The sequence below is a fragment of the Branchiostoma floridae genome, chromosome 13 (assembly GCF_000003815.2).
Source record: "Branchiostoma floridae strain S238N-H82 chromosome 13, Bfl_VNyyK, whole genome shotgun sequence".
Classification (NCBI taxonomy): Eukaryota; Metazoa; Chordata; class Leptocardii; order Amphioxiformes; family Branchiostomatidae; genus Branchiostoma; species Branchiostoma floridae.
In genome coordinates, this window is record NC_049991.1 from 1863408 (window position 1) to 1883445 (window position 20038).

At 39.9% G+C, this 20038-nt stretch overlaps 1 protein-coding gene across 2 annotated transcripts; it reads left to right on the top strand.

The window, feature by feature from the left end:
- Positions 1-640: 640 nt before the first annotated feature.
- LOC118428859 (PRKCA-binding protein-like) lies at positions 641-19622 on the top strand. Of its 2 annotated transcripts, none has more exons than XM_035839099.1 (13): positions 641-857; positions 6609-6849; positions 7292-7358; positions 7591-7680; positions 12618-12734; positions 14222-14309; positions 15938-15983; positions 16181-16213; positions 16353-16412; positions 16685-16735; positions 17149-17198; positions 17650-17744; positions 18622-19622. In XM_035839099.1, exons 1-13 carry the CDS (start codon positions 826-828, stop codon positions 18837-18839), a joined length of 1188 nt encoding a protein of 395 aa, XP_035694992.1. In that variant the 5' UTR covers positions 641-825; the 3' UTR covers positions 18840-19622. The 2 variants fall into 2 exon arrangements, with proteins under 2 accessions (XP_035694992.1, XP_035694991.1); XM_035839098.1 differs by lacking the exon at positions 14222-14309 and adding an exon at positions 13533-13620 and having other exon boundaries at positions 642-857.
- The last annotated feature ends 416 nt before the right edge of the window (positions 19623-20038 follow it).

Consider the following 20038-nt stretch of genomic DNA (forward strand, 5'->3'; position numbering starts at 1 on the left):
CATCATGTGATGCCCTAGTTTTCAGATTCATGCAAAATTTCAGAATTATTTTCTCCACCAAATTCACCTGTCGGTCAAAAAAGATAATTGCATCATACAGAATCCAGTACGAAATGATATGCAGAGGTTATGTACTGTTATGTATAGATATGTTTGTATATATATCATAAACGGTATGTTCATGTCATATGTGTGATCTGTAAATGTCAACGTCATTCCAGCTACAATGTATTTGTAATAATATCTCTAAAACTGGATGCAATTCGGAGATTCACTTCTGGCCTTTTTGACTGACATCCATCACTCTTATCAAACGTCACTAGTAAAATGAACTGACAGAACAAATCAAGATTGAATTGATAGATAACATTGTTATTGATTTATTTGAGTCTGCCAGCTCACTCCAGTGACGCAGAAGAAGAGTGATGGATGTCACTCAAAACGTCCTGAAGTAAATCTCAAAGTTTTTAGAGATTGGGATATTGTACAGATCGTATCAAAATTGTAGGGGTCGAAATGTCTTGAAAGAACTATTATGAAGGTTACATAAAACGTAAATAAAGAAATTGAAATGAGAACTTGGGCTCAAGACTTGAGGAGTAGTGCCCTGGGAACGAGAGAAATTCTATCACGTGACATTTTTGACGAGTTCTCGCGAGATGTCGTCTACGTGGAATGAAAACGAAGCTCCGGTTACGATATTATTTTTCTCCAGTTTGGGACACAGAAATATGGCAAATTTCGCACGCTAGACAGCACTGAACTGAACATTCCAGTACAAGAACTTTTGGAGACGTCGGAATCGTGGATTTCTTCGAAGCCAACATGATGGACTACGAGCTGGAAGAGGATAAATTGTAAGAGAATTCGGACACCTGTTATGCATTTTTATTATCCGCCCCTCCCCTTTGTTGTGATAACCTATGTGATGTTTCTTTACCTGGGATATTCCTACCGAACCAGGATGCGACCTAGGTTATAAAGTTTATTCCTAACAGGACTAGATAATGCTTCTTTGCTTGATGTGCTACAAAGCATATCAAAGAAGAAGAAAGAAGAAAGCTATTGCCTATAATTGGGTTCGCTTAAAAGGCTGGGCTGTCTACCAGGCCAGGCTACTTGGCCTGTCTACCTGGCCTGGCTATCACGTCAGGCTACTCAGATCCCCCCATTCATAGCCCCATCATATGGCACTCAGCCAAAATAGCTGATTGACAGGCATAGTAATTGCTGATCTCCAACCCTGCTAGTGCCAGTGACCCAAGGTTGCCCTGTCCACCACTGGCTGGGCCCTTCGGGAATGTGTCTGGGAGGCCTTGCAGCATGTCAGGAACACAAGTACCAGCACTGTGTTTGTGTCTATTTGTTGGTGTGTAAATGTGTGTGTGTGTGCGTGTGTGTGTGTGTGTGTGTGTGTGTGTGTGTGTGTAAGAATGCCTCTGTGAAAATTCAAGCGTCTCAGACGGCGAAACGCCGTTTGCGACAACCGTCCAAGGCGTCTTAAATTATTGGGACGCTTTGGACGGTTACGGCGGCGGACGGCATGGGACGGGCTTTTGAACGCCCGACGAAACGTCCAAGACGGTCCGAACGGCATAACAAACGCTTGGACGCGTCTAGATTGGCACTTTAGACGCGTCCGGTCGGACGTTCGGGACGTCCGAGACGGCGTCTGAAAGCGGGCAGCCGGACGCTCCCGCGCTCCGTCGGGCGGGCCCCCCGCTGGGAACAGACGTCTCTGCGGACGGACCAGACGCCGATTGCGACGGACGTAAATGACGTAATCCAGGCTGCTGGGACGGATCGGACGCCGGTTGCGACGGGCATAAACGGCGTAATCCAGGCCGCTGGTACGGGCGGTAGCCTCCACCACGCCTTCCCACGGGGGGTACAGATCGTAAAATTCGACAGAAAATGGAATGAAAGGCCAAGAGGCTGTCATCGCTATATTATTAAAGGTTACTCTCACCTCTCAAATAAACGTACCGGTACGTTTATTTTTTTCCGCCTCAAAATCCACCCGGTACGTCCTTATTTTAGACGGTACGTTTATTTTTTTTTTCAAATTGGGGCTTTCTTTACTAACCAGGGACCCCAAAAATATTGAAAGTTTGGTATTTTCTGCCCATATTTCCGCTGTATTTTTGCTTAATATTCACTATTTTTCGGACGAGGCATCGCGGATTTCCCTGCCGCTAGCGCTATGACCCAAACCAAGGAGGTTGAAACCTCCTTGCCCAAACATAACTAGGGATGCGTACCGGTACGCAGGACCAGTTCTGGACTTGCAAAAACGTTTTGGTTCAGGTCCAAAAATAGCGGAACACAAGTGATTCGGTACTGGACTCGTAAAAAAATATATCCTTTTCGTTTAAGACCATCTTTAACCTTCCAAAAATCTTGAAATGTTGCGCTGAACAAAGACGAAAACATCGAGGTCACATGCTACACACACAGTCGCTTACTTCCGTAAATTCTCTATCAAAACACAGAAATGAACCACCAAACAAACAAATTAAAAAGTTACCAATACTTTTCCACTATTTTTCACCCGTAGTCAACTTGTTTTAATGTTCCAGCAACGAAAAAATCATTCCAAAACAAAGCATAGCGTTCAATCGGCTCGAAAAGATCCGCCATGTTGGATTCATCAACTCACGCCGAATCTCGCGGTAATGCGCGAGAGAATCATATATTTTCTGCAGTACCCGTATTTCTCGATAGGGGGCAGTGTCTATGACCTTGGTTTCTGCAACATTGAAAATAGCACAAGTGGTGAATAAGGTAATTTAAGTTGGAATGTTTCTTCAAAATGTTATTTTGTAACAATGATTATAAAATAAACTTCTTTTTTTATTTCTTCAATTTTTATTTTCAGTCATTTTTTTACTTTTATTTTAATCTTTGTTGATGGTGTGACACTCAGATAAAGAAAATATGTGCAATAACATGGGAATTATTCTGTTCATTATTTATACAATTAACTGATATGGTAATAAAAGATAAAAAATAAAAAATAACTGATATGGTACTGAGTCATAAATAAATAAAAAGAGCCTACCTGCTTATCATCTTCTCTTGGACTGAAGTAGCATGGGCACAGTTTACATGTCAATTTGGTAATTTTCCGGGGGGTACTTTTATTCCAGGGGGTACTTTTATTAGATTTTGAAGATTTGTCCGGGGGGTACTTTTATTCCAGGGGGTACTTCTATTTGAGAGGTGAGAGTAATATCTGGGCCAAACTCCTAGCAAAATATTTTTTCTTCAAGACACAGTTTTAGTTTGTCAGGCAGTACGGTAGAAACTCATAACGGGCCGGTGCATTTAATTTGGAACGTGCGTAGACGGCTGCCCGGACGTCGTTTCTGACGCCGTCCGGTCACGGCTATAATTTTATGGCCTGTTGGGACAAGCGTTGCCGGCCACATACCAAACAAACAAATATTCAGCCAGGCAGTGAATTGTAGAAGACCACCCACCACCGGGCCGTCAGGTTTAGCTAAAATCAAACACAACTTGAACAAATTTCTTCGTAAATTGTTTCCACGTACTCCGCGGCATTTAATCAACTTTGCTACATGTACGAAATTCAATCCGGCCTTCAATCGTGTCCGCGGCTTTTTGTGCCGCCGTGCCGACACGTTACATCAGAATGGACGAGCCCACATAACATCAAGGGTAAATACAGGACGTTTGAAATTTTCTATCGTAAATTTTAATTGCACCAGTATTTGCTAAAGACTGGATATATAAATGTGAAATAACGTTAAATTTTCTACAAAGATCATAAGTCATTTTTTTTATTTCGAGGTAGCGAAATAAAGTCTTCCGTTTCATAAGTTCCTAACCCCAAGTAGTTGGAAGAGCCGACTAAGATTTTGATTGGCACCGGCAAAATCGGTAGGTGCTATCTCATTATCTGTTGTCTAAATCTACATTTTAACAGCATTATCATTCTTAATAGAAACCACAGATATTTTTTACAAGTATTCTACAACGTGTTCATAATTCTTTTTATTTTGTGGCATCAAAACAAGATCCTAAATTTTATCATTTCTTCGCGTATGTGGGGAGGGCACCCGTAACAACAAGTCGTCGGTAAACTTTGCAACAGATGAATGTACAAAAAATTAGAATAAAATGCGAAGTATTCACTTACCGGCGCCTGCAAAGTATCGACAATCAGCTAACGGAAGAACCGCTGCTTCTTTTGACGTCTGTCACATCTGTGATTTCTGCTGTCCAAGGTTTGCTGCTTCGAGTAAGTAGTATAATTTTTCCCCCTTGTCGGCGCACGACAAATACTTTTGGTACATGTACATTCTTTTTAGTATAAATAACGGATACAGTCATCGCCGTAAACCCAACCTCAGCACAATGTCGTACAAACATCAGCTGCTACGTCTAGACGTGAAGTCCTTGGTCCAAAAGTGCGCAAAATTTAACAAACGGACATGAAATCCACAGAAATAGTCACCTTCTGAACATAAGTCCTGCAACCGCCGGAGTGTTCAACGGTCTGAAATTCGAATTCACCCGCTGTAATTGGCGCATGTGCAGAAGTTAAAACGTCATGTTTCCCGTGGGGATTATAAGAAAAGACGCAGCCGTCTGCCGGCGTCGGGTGACTAAGTATTTTATAGCCCCATCAGTGGCCGTCTCCGACGGCAATGGAAGGTCTTTCAGCCGTTCGGCCGTTCACCATAAAATCTGACAGAACGGCACGGACGCTCACGATGTGTCCGCGGCCGTTTCGGACGGCAATGAACGCGTCCAGAACGTCTGAAACGCGCTCGGACGCCATTGGACGCTTGTAGACGCCGTCCGGGCAGTTTCGGACGCTTGAATTTTCACAGAGGTGGGCTTGCCAGCAACAGAAATTTGTTTCTTTATTGAATATCTATCTTCTAGAACAGAAACTATCTCAGCTTGTGCAACAAGAAGGGAGAGCATAAATCACTTGCTAGTATGCCATGTTGACATATACAATCTTAGTAGTCACATAGCATTTTTGAGGCTGTGGATTGTTATTCACTGTACAATTTTTGTGTCCAGGACAGAGCCCAATCCTCTCCTTCCACTGCCAACAATCTCTCCAACCCCCTTGTACAAGTTGGAGTGGGGAAAGTACTGTTAACAGCACAGATTTCGTGACATGTCAAAGGATTTGAACCCAGGACCTCTGTTTTCTAGGTCTAACACCCTAAAGCATTTACCGAACACAGTACTGGTACAGTACTTGAATGTGTTCCTGACAGCTGCAAGGAAGGCCTCCCAGACACATTCCTGAAGGGTCCAACCAGTGGACAGGCCAACCTCAGGGCACTGACAGGGTTGAAAATTAGCAATTACTATGCCTGTCAATCAGCTATTTTGGCTGAGTGCCACATGATGGGGCTATGAATGGGGGGATCTGAATAGCCTGACGTGATAGCCAGGCCAGGTAGACAGGCCAGGTAGCCTGGCCTGGTAGACAGCCCAGCCTTTTAAGCGAACCCCCAATAATTTGTAATCGGAATTATTTCATGGTGTGCAAAAATGATAGATTTTTATTACATTCGTTGCTGTGTCAGAATGATAGTACTTAGTGAATTGTGGAGAGCCTTTGTATTGTAGCATAACATAGCATGTTTCTGCAATACAATAGAACCTTTCAATGACGGGTAAAATCTCATTTTTTCGGTGCTTCTCGTCATTTTTGGTAACACAGAATACTGTAAATCTTGACATATTAGTGGTTTGTATTTTCACAGTTTTCATGACACTGCAAACTTGCGTTAAATTAACAATATCACTAACTTACGAATTGTTTCAGGCAAACTCAAAGCACTGACTGAGAAAACCTTTTTTTTCCTTTATTCCCCACAAGATGAAAGGAATATTGCAGTTACAGTCAGAAATGAGTAAAAACTGGCTCTTCGGATTTGAACCCATGCCAAACCCAGGCCACCAGATCACAAACCCAGCACGCTAAACCGCCAAAAGCTCAGAGCCCTTGGCGTGGTCATTTTGGCGGTGCTTGAACCCCACTGACATAACACTTATTCAATTTTTATCTCAGGGCTCGAAATTCTTCCGTTTTTGAGGCTACCAACTTCAATTTGCTGAAGACTTTTGTAGCCTATATAGGAAAGTCGTGTAAAGTGCCTTTCCCAAGGGCACAAGATCGGTGACACGGCGGGGTTTGAACTCGGGACCTTCTGGACCTGAGTCAAATGTGCTGCCGATTGCGCCACGCGGTCCCACTAAATTCATTTTGGGGATTAGGTGCACCACTTAAATTTAAGCAGAATGTCAGAAAAATCTAAAAACAAAACTTAAGTTACATGCTATCAATTCTTAAACAAGTACAATGACAGACATTTTTATTATCTTTCTAACACCCAGATGTTATAATATGATGTATACTAGTATACTTTGATATCTTTACATACAGAAAGCCAAGATAATAGTTGGGTGCACCCTGTGCACCCACAGAAAATAATTGGGTGCACAGCTCCAATTTTGGGTGCACCTGGGTGCACATGCACCCAGTATTTCGAGCCCTGTTATCTGTATATTATATTGTACAATGAAAGCTTACCGTTCACTGTTATCTTTTTCAGGGGGATGCAGGCCATCCCGGGGAGTGTAACCCTTGAAAAGGACAGCCAGAATCTTATTGGGATCAGTATAGGGGGCGGGGCTCCGCTCTGCCCCTGTCTGTACATCGTGCAGGTGTTCGATAACACGCCCGCCGCCAAGGAAGCCACGCTGGAGTCTGGAGACGAGATCGTTGGCGTGGGCGGGAAGTCAGTCAAGGGGAAGACAAAAGTGGAGGTGGCCAGACAGATCCAGGCTGTGAAGGTGGGTTAGAACTAAGATGGTCACATTTCTCGTAGGTCGTCTTGCAATTTTAAATGGAAAGGTTGTCCCAAGGCCGTTGGGGCAGTGGGTAATGTTATCCAAAGTGTCTAGGACATGGAATTGGAAGGCAGAGCCTATCCCTCTCCTCCCACCACCTTTACCTCCCTAACCAAAGTAACCCCCTTTTACACCTGGGTAGAGCTTTTACACCTGAGTAGAGAAAAACAAGAAACAAGATCGGTAGCATGACAGCATTTAAACCCTGAGGATCTCTGGCAAACACGCTGCAGTTATGCCACAAAACCCCACAGATCCATGTAGACCAGATTATGATGTTTAGCATTTTTAATAATAGGTTGGGGTATTGTGCGCGAAAAAAAATTTGCGCATATCTTTGTCAAAGCCATTTTTAATAAATGTGCTTCTGTATGGTTTGTTACAGGGTGAAGTGACAATCAACTACAACAAACTGAAGGCAGATCCCAAACAAGGAAAGACATTGGACATAGGTAAGAGTCATTAATTCATCTCAGAAGTCTTCCTTCGTTTACATTTTTTACAGGGCTACAGAATCAGAAATGGATACTGTCCTATGCACAATTTGGTGCAGGAAAGGCTTTACTTTAAACTTTTATGTAAGAATGAACTGTTCAAAAATCAAAGATTGCTCCTTGCACTGTAGTAGCTTTATGATGGCAACATTGTTTTATTTTAAAAGAATGTTGTTGTTGTGATTCCCAGTGTTGAAGAAAATCAAGCACAAGTTTGTGGAGAACATGAGTTCCAGTACCGCAGATGCCCTGGGGTTGAGCAGAGCCATCCTCTGTAATGGTAAGGAAAAAAAAAATTATAGTCAAACCTGGAAAAGTAACCACACCTGGCCACTTTTTCATTGTCCCTTAAATGATTTTTTCTGATTGACACAAGAACTAAGAATCCTGTCTACAGTGTCTGCCTGTAGGGCTGTGTACCTAGATACCTGTACCTGTATCGTACCTAAACAAACTAAATCACTATTAAACACTACTTTTTAAGACTGATGGACAAGTAAATCTGCCTGTGTATAGGTAACAAACATACTGTAACATTGTCCAGTGGTTGACGATCCAGCCTTTGGAACTAGAACCATGAGTTCAACTTTGGCTATGTCTTTCACCAAACATACATATGCAGAAATGTTCGCGGTGGATTAATGTTCGCGGTTTTTGCGGCGGCCGCTTCGCCGCAAATTTTAAAACCACCGCTAACATTTTTCCACAATAGTAAGAGACTACAGTGCATGTTGCTACCGCGAAATTAAAACCACCGCGAAAAGTCCATTTTCCCGCTACCGCGAAATTAAATCCCCGCGAACTTAAATGCATTTACAGTATACACCACCACCAGAAGGTTCTTATGATGAGATGTTAAGCTGTGGTCTACTGTTCATTTAGCTTGTCAAGAAAAAGGGTAATTCCCGCCATGCAAATTGTACAATGAACCTGTTATAGTGTATAATTATTACCTCCATGAAATGTCATGGAATGGAGGTTATATTTTCTGTTATGTGTCTCTGTCTGTGTAGATGATTACTCAAGAACGGCTGGATGGATTGGTTTCATACTTGTTGTGTTGGTGGGGTGTGATGAAAGCTCGAATCGATGAGATCTTGGGAGCCGTATCTGTCGTTATAATCGATGTAATAATATCAGAAATCACCCCTATATTTGAGATATATTGGTACAGGCATCGTGCTGTATGTGTTTGTTAATGGGCTTAGCTGCAAGCAGATAGTGAGGTGACAGCTGTTTGGGGAGCCCCCAGTAGTTTTATTTATGTCTGCTTAGGACTGTTTGAAATATTTGTAACAGTTGGCACAGTAGTTACCTCCATGAAATGTCATGGAGGTTATATTTTCTGTTATGTGTCTCTGTCTGCGTACAAGATTACTCAAGAACGGCTGGATGGATTGGTTTCATACTTGTTGTGTTGGTGGGCTGTGATGAAAGCTCGAATCGATGTGATTTTGGGCGCCGTATCTGTCGTTATAATCGATGTAATAATATCAGAAATCCCCCCTATATCTGCGATATATTGGAACAGGCATCGTGCTTTAAGTGTTTGTTAATGGGCTTAGCTCCAAGCAGATAGTGAGGTGATTTGTATGACAGCTGTTTGGGGAACCCCGAGTTTTTTGAATATGATAATTAGTTTTATTTATGTCTGCTTAGGATATCATGGAGATGTGAAGCGTAAGTATAATTGTAAGAAGTTGAGGTACATTTAACAGTAATGCTTAACAGGTATGGATGTCTCACATACTGTACTGCTGATTTGAGTGATATGGTGATTAAAATGCCATTAGGTCCTCTCATCTTAGATGGGTTGGGTGTCAGAAGTTTTATGGGCGATACAGATGTTCTGATTTCGTTACGATAAGGGACAGTTGTTAGTTGTCTCTTTCGTAGCCAATGGTCTTGTTTTTTAGCAGACGGGGTTGGCGCCAAGTATTCATCTTACAGTTGATGTAGGGCTATCAGAGGAAAGTGTGCATCTCATTTTTGTACCGTGTGAACAGCTGATGTTATGACATATTGGTGGAAAATCAAATCACCATCTGACTAAAGTTGGCCACATCCCTTCTTCTTTCTGAGTTTCCCAACTTCCTCCCACCACACCGCTCTGAGGCACATAGTCGAACCTCAATAATGCTGACAACCTTAGACAGTTTAAATGCCAAACATCAAGCCAAAGGAACACCACGCTACCATATGCCGTCGACCTCTTCAACGCACATTACACAATAAAGTGTCACATTTTAATAATTACTAATCAGATGGACATCCTCTGTGTCATTAAATAAATACACCAATACTTTCCCATAACATTTATAACCATTACTCTCAAATACAACCGACTATAAACATACATACCGTCCACAAAAAAGCAATAAATATTTCATGGAGGTATGAGGTCCCCGAACTCTAGTTATGCATATACTGTACATCGCATCTGTCCTCTCTGTCATGACCAATAGAAGAACAGCTCTTCAGACAGCAGGGCTCGAAATACTGGGTGCATGTCATGAGGTGCACCCAGGTGCACCCAAAATTGGAGCTGTGCACCCAATTATTTTCAGTGGGTGCACATCTGCAGGGTGCACCCAAATATTTTCTTACGTTTATGTATGTAAAGATATCAAAGTACACTAGTGTACATCATATTCTTGACATCTTGGTGTTAGAAAGATAATGAAAATGTATGTAATGGTACTTGTTTAAGAATTTGATAGTTTGTAACTAACTTTTATTATTAGGTTGTTACTTAAATTTTAGTGGTGCACCTAAAATTTTTTTGGTGCACTCAATTTTTTAAGCTGGGTGCACCAGTGCACCTAATCCCAAAAATGAATTTCGAGCCCTGTTTTCATTTAGCTTGTCAAAAAGAAATGGGTAATTCCCTCCTTGCAAATTGTACAATGAACCTTTTAGTGTATATTATGCATGTACTGTACATCGCATCTGTCCTCTCTGTCATGACCAATGGAAGAACACCTCTTCAGACAGTGACACATAGACCAGATCATAATGTAATCATTTTGGACATTTTTGACTGGACTGCTGTATCTTTGTCCTTGTTAGGACTAGTTTAAGGCTTTAGGCTGAATTGTAATTAAGTTGCTAACAATGGATATACCATTACCATGACTTGTAAATAAATGAAATGAAATGTACATGAGGCCAGCTTAAGAGAGTGATTTGGGTGAGCTAATATCAGGTGAAAATGTGTATGTGAGAGTGTTGAGAAGTTTTCGTGATGTGAAGCTTATGAGAGAATTTTTTATGATATAAAGCCCATTTCTGACTCACTTGAGATTTACATTGATAAGTGCCCAACACAACCATACTGATCTTGGCTGATTTTGATCTTGTGTAATACTTCTTGTACTAGTAGTACATAAGTTATGCCTGGTATTTGTATAGCCATATCAAGTGTGATACAAAATGTACTATGTGATGTGTATGTAAGCACATAAGATCCGGTTCAATGGCAGGGTAGTAGGACAGAAAAACATGTACAAAATGTACGTGATTAATGTGTCCAGAAAGTAGGTTGGGGTCAGTCAGGGGACACAGTATGCCCTGCAGTGATGTTTGGTCACTTTTCCACAGAAGATTTGTCCTTGGAACCAGGCTACCAGATTACTCCTTAGTTCTATACCCAATTTACTGTTCTCTAGACTAAGTTGATGTAACCAAAAGTCATTCTGCAAACTGAGAGATTGTTTAAAAGTGATTTTTTTTTTTAAATACTGTAAATGCATTTAAGTTCGCAGGGATTTAATTTCGCAGTAGCAGGAAAAAGGACATTTTGCGATGGTTTTAAGCTCGTGGTAGCACCATGCACTGTAGTCTCTTACCGCCATGGAAAAATGTTCGCGGTGGTTTTAAATTTGCGGTAAGGGGCCACCGCAAAAACTGCAAACCTTAAACTTTTTTTAAACCACCGCAAAAGTTTCTGCATTTACAGTAAGCACAAATGACCTATCCTTGTTATTCTTGGGCAACGTTCTCGGCTTGGATATAATTACCTCCATGAAAAAATGGAGGTATAGTTTTGAGTGTGTCTGTGTGTGTGTGTGTGTGTTTGTGTGTGTGTGTGTCTGTGTGTCCGCATATTTGTGGTCATCATAACTTGAGAACCTCTTGATGGACTACGATGATATTTGATATGTAGGTAGGGGTTGGGAAGACGAAGGTCAAGGTCAATTTTGGGCCCCCTGGTGTGTGGCCTTGGTACTGCAGCGCAACTTCCGGTTTTGCCATCTTGGTGTTCTGAACATGCTATGGTCAAGATTTTTAAGTATTAGATAGCTCTTGTGCTCAGGAAAAAATTACGTACGTTTGGGCCCCCTAGCGTCTAGTTTGGGGATAGCAGGGGCATTTTTGTCAAAAACTTCTGACGAGGATAACTCAAGAAGGGAATAACGGATTTTCATGATTTTTGGTATGTAGGTACCTTAGACAATGTTGTACAAGATTAAATACTAATTATGCAAAATAGGTGTACATTTGCATAATTAATGAGGATATCATATCCTGGCAGTTTTTTCAATGTATCTCTTGTCCTGGATGTGATATGGTCTTGACATTTGGCTGGTAGATAGCTTGCAGTGTCATGACAAAGTGGGGCAGGTTGCAGCCCCCTAAAATTTAATTTCGGAACTGCAGGGGCGTTTTTGTCAAGACATTTTAAAGAGGATAACTGCAGAAAGGATTGATGGATTGGCATCATATTAGGCATGCGGGTACCTTAGGCAAAGATGTTCATAATGATATACATTTTATGCAAATGAGGACTTAATTTGCATAATTAATGAGGAAATTGTATAATTCCATTGTTTTCAATAACTGGACTTCAATAAATGTAATACATGTTAACTATGTAGGTGGAATATAAGCAGATACCAAATATGGTAATGAGGAACTTATTTGCATAATTTATGTAAAAATTGCAAAAACGCTTTATGATTAATAATGGGAATTTTATAATTGTGACATGTGTACGTTAATCAATGATGAAAAATACCATGCATAAATTATGTTAATTTGTTAGTCAATTGCATGAAATTTACGAAAGCTCTAAATTTTCATGGAGGTATGAGGTCGCCGAACTCTAGTTGTTGTTGTTTTTAAATTTAGAATGTAGTCTTGCTATTTATATAAAAAAGGCAGACTGTGTTGAATGAATATTATTTTGACTTGTATCAATTCTGACTCATTCCACAGATGGCCTAGTAAAGAAACTGCAGGACCTGGAGAGAACAGCAGGCATGTACCATGGTCTGGCTGAGCACACCAAGAAGATGATGAGAGCCTGCTATGAGCTGTCACAAACACATAAAGGTGGGGGTGACTGTGTTATACTTATGCATCTAGATTAACTCAAAATATGATAGGTCAAAGAATGTACAGTACATGTATACATGTAGAATTTTGGGATAGGAATGGCTTGGGAAAGGATTCTTGTAGGCATTCTTGTAAGAATTATGGTACATAAGAATTGTCTTTTGCACAACCAGTTTTTCTCACCTGCTGATGTTTCGATGTCTGTCAGACATCTTCCTCGGAGCTTCTAACTGGAGTTCTGCTTCTCGCCGCTATATGTAGCTGGTGAGAAAAACTGGTTGTGTAAAAGAAAATTCTTATGTCTTATGATCTACCAACCTGATGAAATTAATTTCAGAAAAACTATGGTAAATAGAAGTGAACAAAAAGTAAACATAATACTGCACCATGTATTACTATTAGGTTGCTGCTGTAGTTCTTGATTTGTTAACGGTATACACTTGTACACATGTATATCCACATAGCAGTTGGGCATAAGTACAAAATGTAGTGCATCACAGTACTGTACTTGCTTGTAGGGAGGGAAAATTTGAAAAATTCACCTCGTCTGTCTAAAAAAAACTGAAAAAAGATGACTGAAACTGATGAATGTACTTGCCTAAGCTTGTAAAATATCATTTAGGTTTAACAATAAAAATCACCAAGTTGCTGACAGAGAAAAATCTAAAGTTTGAGTCAGCCCTGTAAATAGAATTTTGAATCATTGTAATCCAAGGAAATTTTTCTGAATGTGTTTTTCATATCTAATGTGTTCAAACTTTGTGTTGATTTGTATTTGAATTTACCCCTTTGCAGCATTTGGAGATGTGTTTTCAGTGATCGGTGCCCGTGAGCCCCAAGTCGCTGCTAGCGAGGCATTCACAAAGTTTGCCGAGGCCCACAGGTAACAGTGTACTGTGTGGGGTGGGTACAGTGAGTGTACAACACACCTCACTGAACTAACCATCCTTCCTCAACTACTAACCACTGTTCTTATTTACATCAACACACCATTTACACAGCAGCAGCAGATACTGTACATGTTCCCATCCGAGGCCACAGTGATTCCATTGTATGGATGACGTCATCTGGGCTCACGAAAACCGATGCGAGTGTGCAAGAAAAAAAAGTTGGGCAAAAAAAAAGTTGCCTTCATTATGAATATGACCTAAGCTGTCTGGGAGGCTGAAAAAAATAACTGAACACATTCAAATTTTGTACATTGTAGGAAAATAGGCAATTTATCATTAGTATCGATTTTCCTATGTTGTTTAGGCAATTTTTAGTTCGTTCATTTGATAGCATCTTGGTATGATCTACTGTAATGGTATAGTTGCAATTTTTTTTGGGGGGACAAATGAATTGATGTGTGTGCAGATGTCATCCATGTAATCAAATCATTGTCGCCTAACTTTGGGAACACACTTACACAGTCAAGTCACTCTTTGTCTCTACTAACACCCCGCATGCTTTCCTTACCCTTTGCTGGTGTTTATCACATATAGAGTTTGGTGATGTGTTTTGTGATGTGGGGATGCGAGAACAAGTGGCCGGTGCTAACGAGGCTTTCCTGGCCTTTGGGGAGGCCCAGAGGTACACACAACATTAACACTGCTTCATCATCTGTCACATCTACACTGTACTTAGTCTTACTGTCTCTGAACTATGCTCTTCTTAAGGCCACACCAATTTAATTTCTTGGTTCACGGATTTTTTCATGAAAAATAGGGAGCGAGAGGGCGAAATAAAAATAAAGATAAAAATTGTAAAATGGTTGGGGTAAAGGTAAGGTCCAATCCAAAACATATAGGATAAAAAGTTTTCAGCTTGAAAAAGTACAAAAACACTATTACTGTACAGTAACAGCACCTGTACCCACACTTTAAGGAGCTTATAATATAAAGGTCAATTTGCTACACCAGAAAGTTGGTGAATTGTTTCATTAATGGTGAAAATTTGCTGAGTGGTAATTTTTTTTTTTTTTTCCAAAAATTGGAGCGAGCGAATCGGTGAACCAAGAAATTAAATTGGTGTGGCCTAAAGTAGGTATTTCACTGGGTTGTGTCTGTTGGCGACAGTTTGCTAAAGACATTCACTAACAGTTGCCAACACTTCTGCAAATGTTTTGCTATAAGGCACCAATTGGTTACATGAAATGGCAAATATTTTAAAAGTCTAAAAAAAATCACAATTTTCAAAATTTAAAAAATGGCCACGATCACTGCAAGTCTCTTTTTGATGAATCTTAACCAGTGTTTGTCGGTTTCTAATTCAGTGGCAACACTGATTTCTATTGAAGTTATCTTGAATCTGATTTGGGGCCAAAAATGAGGAATCCGATGTGACATTCTGGTTGCAGCCATTTTTTTTGTGAAGGTCACATATTTTGCAAACGTGTCGCATGTCAGTGTGACAACAATTGGCGAAAAATTTGCAAAGTTGCGGCAAGAGTTTGTCGCCAACAGGCGTGGCCCAGTGAGGTACTTATTAGTATGCAGAAATAGCATTTATGTGGAACCCAGGACTTACTTACTTGACTTCATGTAGATCTTTTGTGGAGGTTTTATCCTCACAGTTTCTGCGATGACCTCTCCCCATTGCAAATTCATGACATGTTCCTAGTTTTCTACTGTACTACAGAACTGTTTAAACTGCAAACTTGAAACAATGCTAACTAGCGCTAAAACCTCATTTTTCCTCCTACTGCAAAAGTAAAAACAGAATTTGGTTGATACATTGTAGAGCTAACTCTCTCCCATAATTCTTCTTTGATTTGTCACGACTGCCCATCAAAACTTGCTATTCCTGCGTTGGTTCATATACCCAAGAAAGTCATTGTTGCTATACATTTAGTCATGAAATTGAAGCCCTGGTGAACTTCTTCCACTAGTCTTTGACTCCCTTATCTTGGAGTGGGATGATACATGTAGATGCTACTGCTAGCATGTAAGACTTTATAGTGTAGATTAATGTATAGCTTGGTATAGCTTTGTTAACATGAACCAAAAACACTTCTGATTTACCCATAAAGCCATTTTATTGATATAGTTTTCATTATCAAGAGTGTGACTGATTGCCAATTAAAAAAATTGTTTTGAGAGCCTTTAAAATTTATGTTTTCCTGCCATGATTCCTGTCCCCTTTTTGTTGACTTAATTAAATGAATCCCTGTAGTTGTGATTCTTTGGAAGTTTTATTTCAAGTTGTCTTGTTTTCCACAGAAACATGGAGAAATATGGCATCCGATACCTGAAGACTATCAAACCAGTAAGTCATGATTGTCAACTTCCTATCTTTGTAGTTTGCTTATCATTATCATTTTGTGGTACTGAAATTCAACAATATTTGATTATTTTCACTCACTCAGGTATTCATTGTCAAAGATAGTAAAAAGTCCCATAGCCTAAGCCAAGTGGTCAATATCATAAATGATTTATTCACAGTCATATTTCCCCCCCTAACAGATGTTGAGTGACCTGAACACCTATCTTAACAAGGTTAGTATTTACCTGAAAAATTACACATTAGAACCAAATAACAAAAACATTATGTAGCTTGCGAGGTGTCAGAACATAATGCAAATTTTGCACTTCTTATTCCAAACTCATATGTGACTTTTTATTTTGTGAAACACAGGCAGTCCCTGATACCAAGCTGACTATCAAGAAGTACCTGGATGCCAAGTTCGAGTATCTGGTGAGTGAACATAATCCCGTTATTTTTCAGTCATTTTCATTGTTAGCATTACCCCTTCCCATCAGGAGATGTATCATTGATACTGTAAATGTTGAAAGTTTTGTGGTGGTTTTATCTTCATAGTTTTGTGGTGTCCAGTCTTTACTGCAACTGTGAAACCACTGCAGAACACCCTTTTCTGCCTGCATACCCAGTTGTTTCAACTGCAAACATAATGCATTTTAATGTATCGTACATTTAAGTAATATATTTAATATTGTGTTTTTTTACAGTCCTTCTGTCTGAAAGTGAAGGAGATGGATGATGAAGAGTACAGCTATGCTGTAAGTGCAACCTGCAGTGAAAGTTAAAGTGAAAGTGATTTCAATGTATATCAGGCGAGCGACAACAGCTGGGATTCAAACTCATGACCCCTTGGTCCAGAAGCAGAGATCACTTATATATAACCCATGGACTACGCATGCTTTACATGCATAGAAAGAAAACAGAATTACTTGAGTTTTTCTGCAATCTGATTTATTTCTGCATTGTACTATTCACAATTCTACAAACATTCATGCCTTAGCAGCATGCTTGGTAATCTAATATGATTTTGGTGCAAGAAAGTAACCACTAGTACTACGTGTAGCACTTAAATCAATTTTCAACTGAAAACTAGGTTTGACTATAGCCATGAAGTGAAAGAGTGAACATAAAATCCAAAAACCTTTGAGTATGATTTATTTTCTCTTAACAGGCATTACAAGAACCCCTGTACAGAGTGGAGACGGGTAACTATGAGTATAGGTAAGGTTTTATGCCATCTGTGTTTAACATCTTCCCTGTAAAGCACTATTAGTATTACTTCTCCTTACATAAAACCCAAAGGGTAATGCTTGCAAGGAAGTGTAAGGTACAGTAGAAGCCAGTTAATTGCACATCGGATTAACGCACACTTCTGTTAACTGCACGGAATCCCCAAATCCCAAACAGGTTCAATTCAGCTAGGTAACTTCGCACTATTGCACAATCCGGATAATTGCATGAAATTCACTGGCAAATAGGCCGTGCAATTAAGTGGCTTCTACTGTATTTTGTAGCTCAGATAATGGAATGCACCTGTGCTAATGCTTGCTTAACAACATTTGACAGGTGCCAGCATTTCCAATAAACAATTTTTCATAGATACAGAATGCTTTACACTGTAAAGTTATATCATCCTGAAACCATAATGTTGGAATGAAACCTTTTTTTGTAGGTTGGTTCTGCGATGTCGTCAGGAGGCCAGGGCCAAGTTTGCCAAGTTACGTGCTGATGTTTTGGAAAAGATCGAACTACTGGACCAGAAACATGGTGGGGTTTTGTTTCATTTCATTTTGGATCTATTTTCCAAAGGGATAGTCCTAATAGATAGCATTCGCTATGATCTTTCATCAGTGTCTGGAAATGTGTGGCTGAAAGATTTGATTTTTTATGCACGGAATTTATTCATTTAGGATAAATTCCATTTTAGACAGCATGTAGTATCTTTCACAGTGACTTAGAATAAGTGACTGAAAGTTTTGACTCTTTACATTACCAAAAAAGTTTTTTTTCTTGTTTTTTTACCTCGTTGTAATTTCATACATGGAAGATATTCTCAACGAACGAAAATAAAGAAGAAAGTAGAAAAAAAGAAACTGAAAGCCAATGACCGAAAGACTCTTGAGAATTTACCCACTTCCTTAATTTGTCTCGTATTGCATACTGCTAATGTTCTACCTGAATGTCCCACACTCGTCAACATTTCTTTAACAAGATTTTGAAAATTATAACTTTGGCTGCATACAAAAGCCTTGCCAACCTGTGAATAGTTTCATCAGGTTGGTACATCACGAAATAATAAGACTCTTTTTACACAACCTTTATTCACACCAATGTTTTGGAGACCGCCTGTCACCTTCAGTGCAATTCTGACTGGTTCACATTGTACTGCAGGACAGGTGTCGCTGCTGATAGTTCAGAATCACAAAATTATTTACAGACAGCTTTATGCAAAGAGCAGCAACACCTGTCTTGCTGTGCAATGTGAACCAGTCAGAATTGCCCTTAAGAAGGTTGGTGAGAATAAAGCAATGGTTGTGTAAAAAGAGTTTCTTTATTCAGTGACGTACCAACCTGATGAAACCATTCACGACAGTAAGTGTTGCTGCAAACAGAAGCCTTACCCAGTTTTACCCCACCTCTACAGTACAAGACATAGTGTTCCAGCTACAGCGGCTGGTGTCGGCCATGGCCAAATATCACAACGACTGTCACGCCATCATGAAGGAGACAGACGTGTTCCCCATCGAGGTGGACCTATCACAGACCACCTTCAACTACTCCAAACGGGACGACTTCACGGACCCAGATGAAGATGAAGATGAGGGTGAAGAAGAGGATGTAGGGTCGGGTGGGGACGAATGACATTGTTGTTTGGTAGAAACATATGACTTGTATGAATGGCCATAGATATTACATGTTACATAATAGGGTTGTATATACCTGTACCCAGTACTGGTACACCGGTACAATACCACGAAAATCCTTTAGGGGTACATGTACAGGTCCAAAATACCAGAACATTTAAATTGATGTACTGGTCCAGACCTGTACCTAAACCTCTGTACCAGTACCTGAAGTCTACTAAGTAGGTATACACCCATTATAGGATATACACAGATGTATCTGTTCAGTAATATATAAAGATTTCGACCAAACTTACAAATTCCCAACTTTATGCTCACCTCACGGTCTTGGAGCTCCTGCTGTTGTTATATCCAAGATGGTTGAAAGTAGGTTTTATCTTTGTGGCAAACGTACATTGTATGCCATTTCCTGGTTTGTTAGCTATTGAGTAGTAGGCTATCATTCAGTATCATGACTATAGATTACTGCAGTCAGATTTTCCTCATGTTTACCTTTCTTTGATGTTATGTGAGATAGGACCACTTTATGTAAAATGTATGATAGATATAAGAAGGTGCTACACAATATGTTGTAGGTACAAGGCTATGTAGCTACTGTCTTTTGTAACTTATTTATGTATAAGATAATGATGTGTAGCATTGTTTTTCATGGCTGCAGGTACTTTGTATATTTCGTTTATTCAGCTCAGATGTGTGAAAGCCTTTGTTATACATGTTGTAATTTGGTTTTTGAATATTGTTGTACATGGAATATTAAATATTTACCTGTGTGGACCTATAATGACCTGTGCATTGTGTTAAATTCATTGAGTCCATCGAAAGCATGCAAAGGTCATTGTTCGTATTCCTAATGTCCATACTCCTACCAGCCTGCCAAAGAAATTTGGACACAGGCCAGATCAACCTTGGCATCCTGCTCAGTTACAACTCAGCCTAGGAGCAAATTTGAATCAATGCCAAGTGGAAACAAACTGGGACATACACACGAGACAAACAAATCGAGAACAATAGATAACAGTCAATCACAATAGTTTAGTTAAACATTTATCATGTGATAAGGCCACATCAATTTAATTTCTTGGTTCACGGATTCGCTCCTATTTTTTGGAAAAAAAATAAAAATAAAAATTACCTCTCAGCAAATTTTCACCATTAATGAAACCATTCACCAACTTTCTGGTGTAGCAAACATAAAAA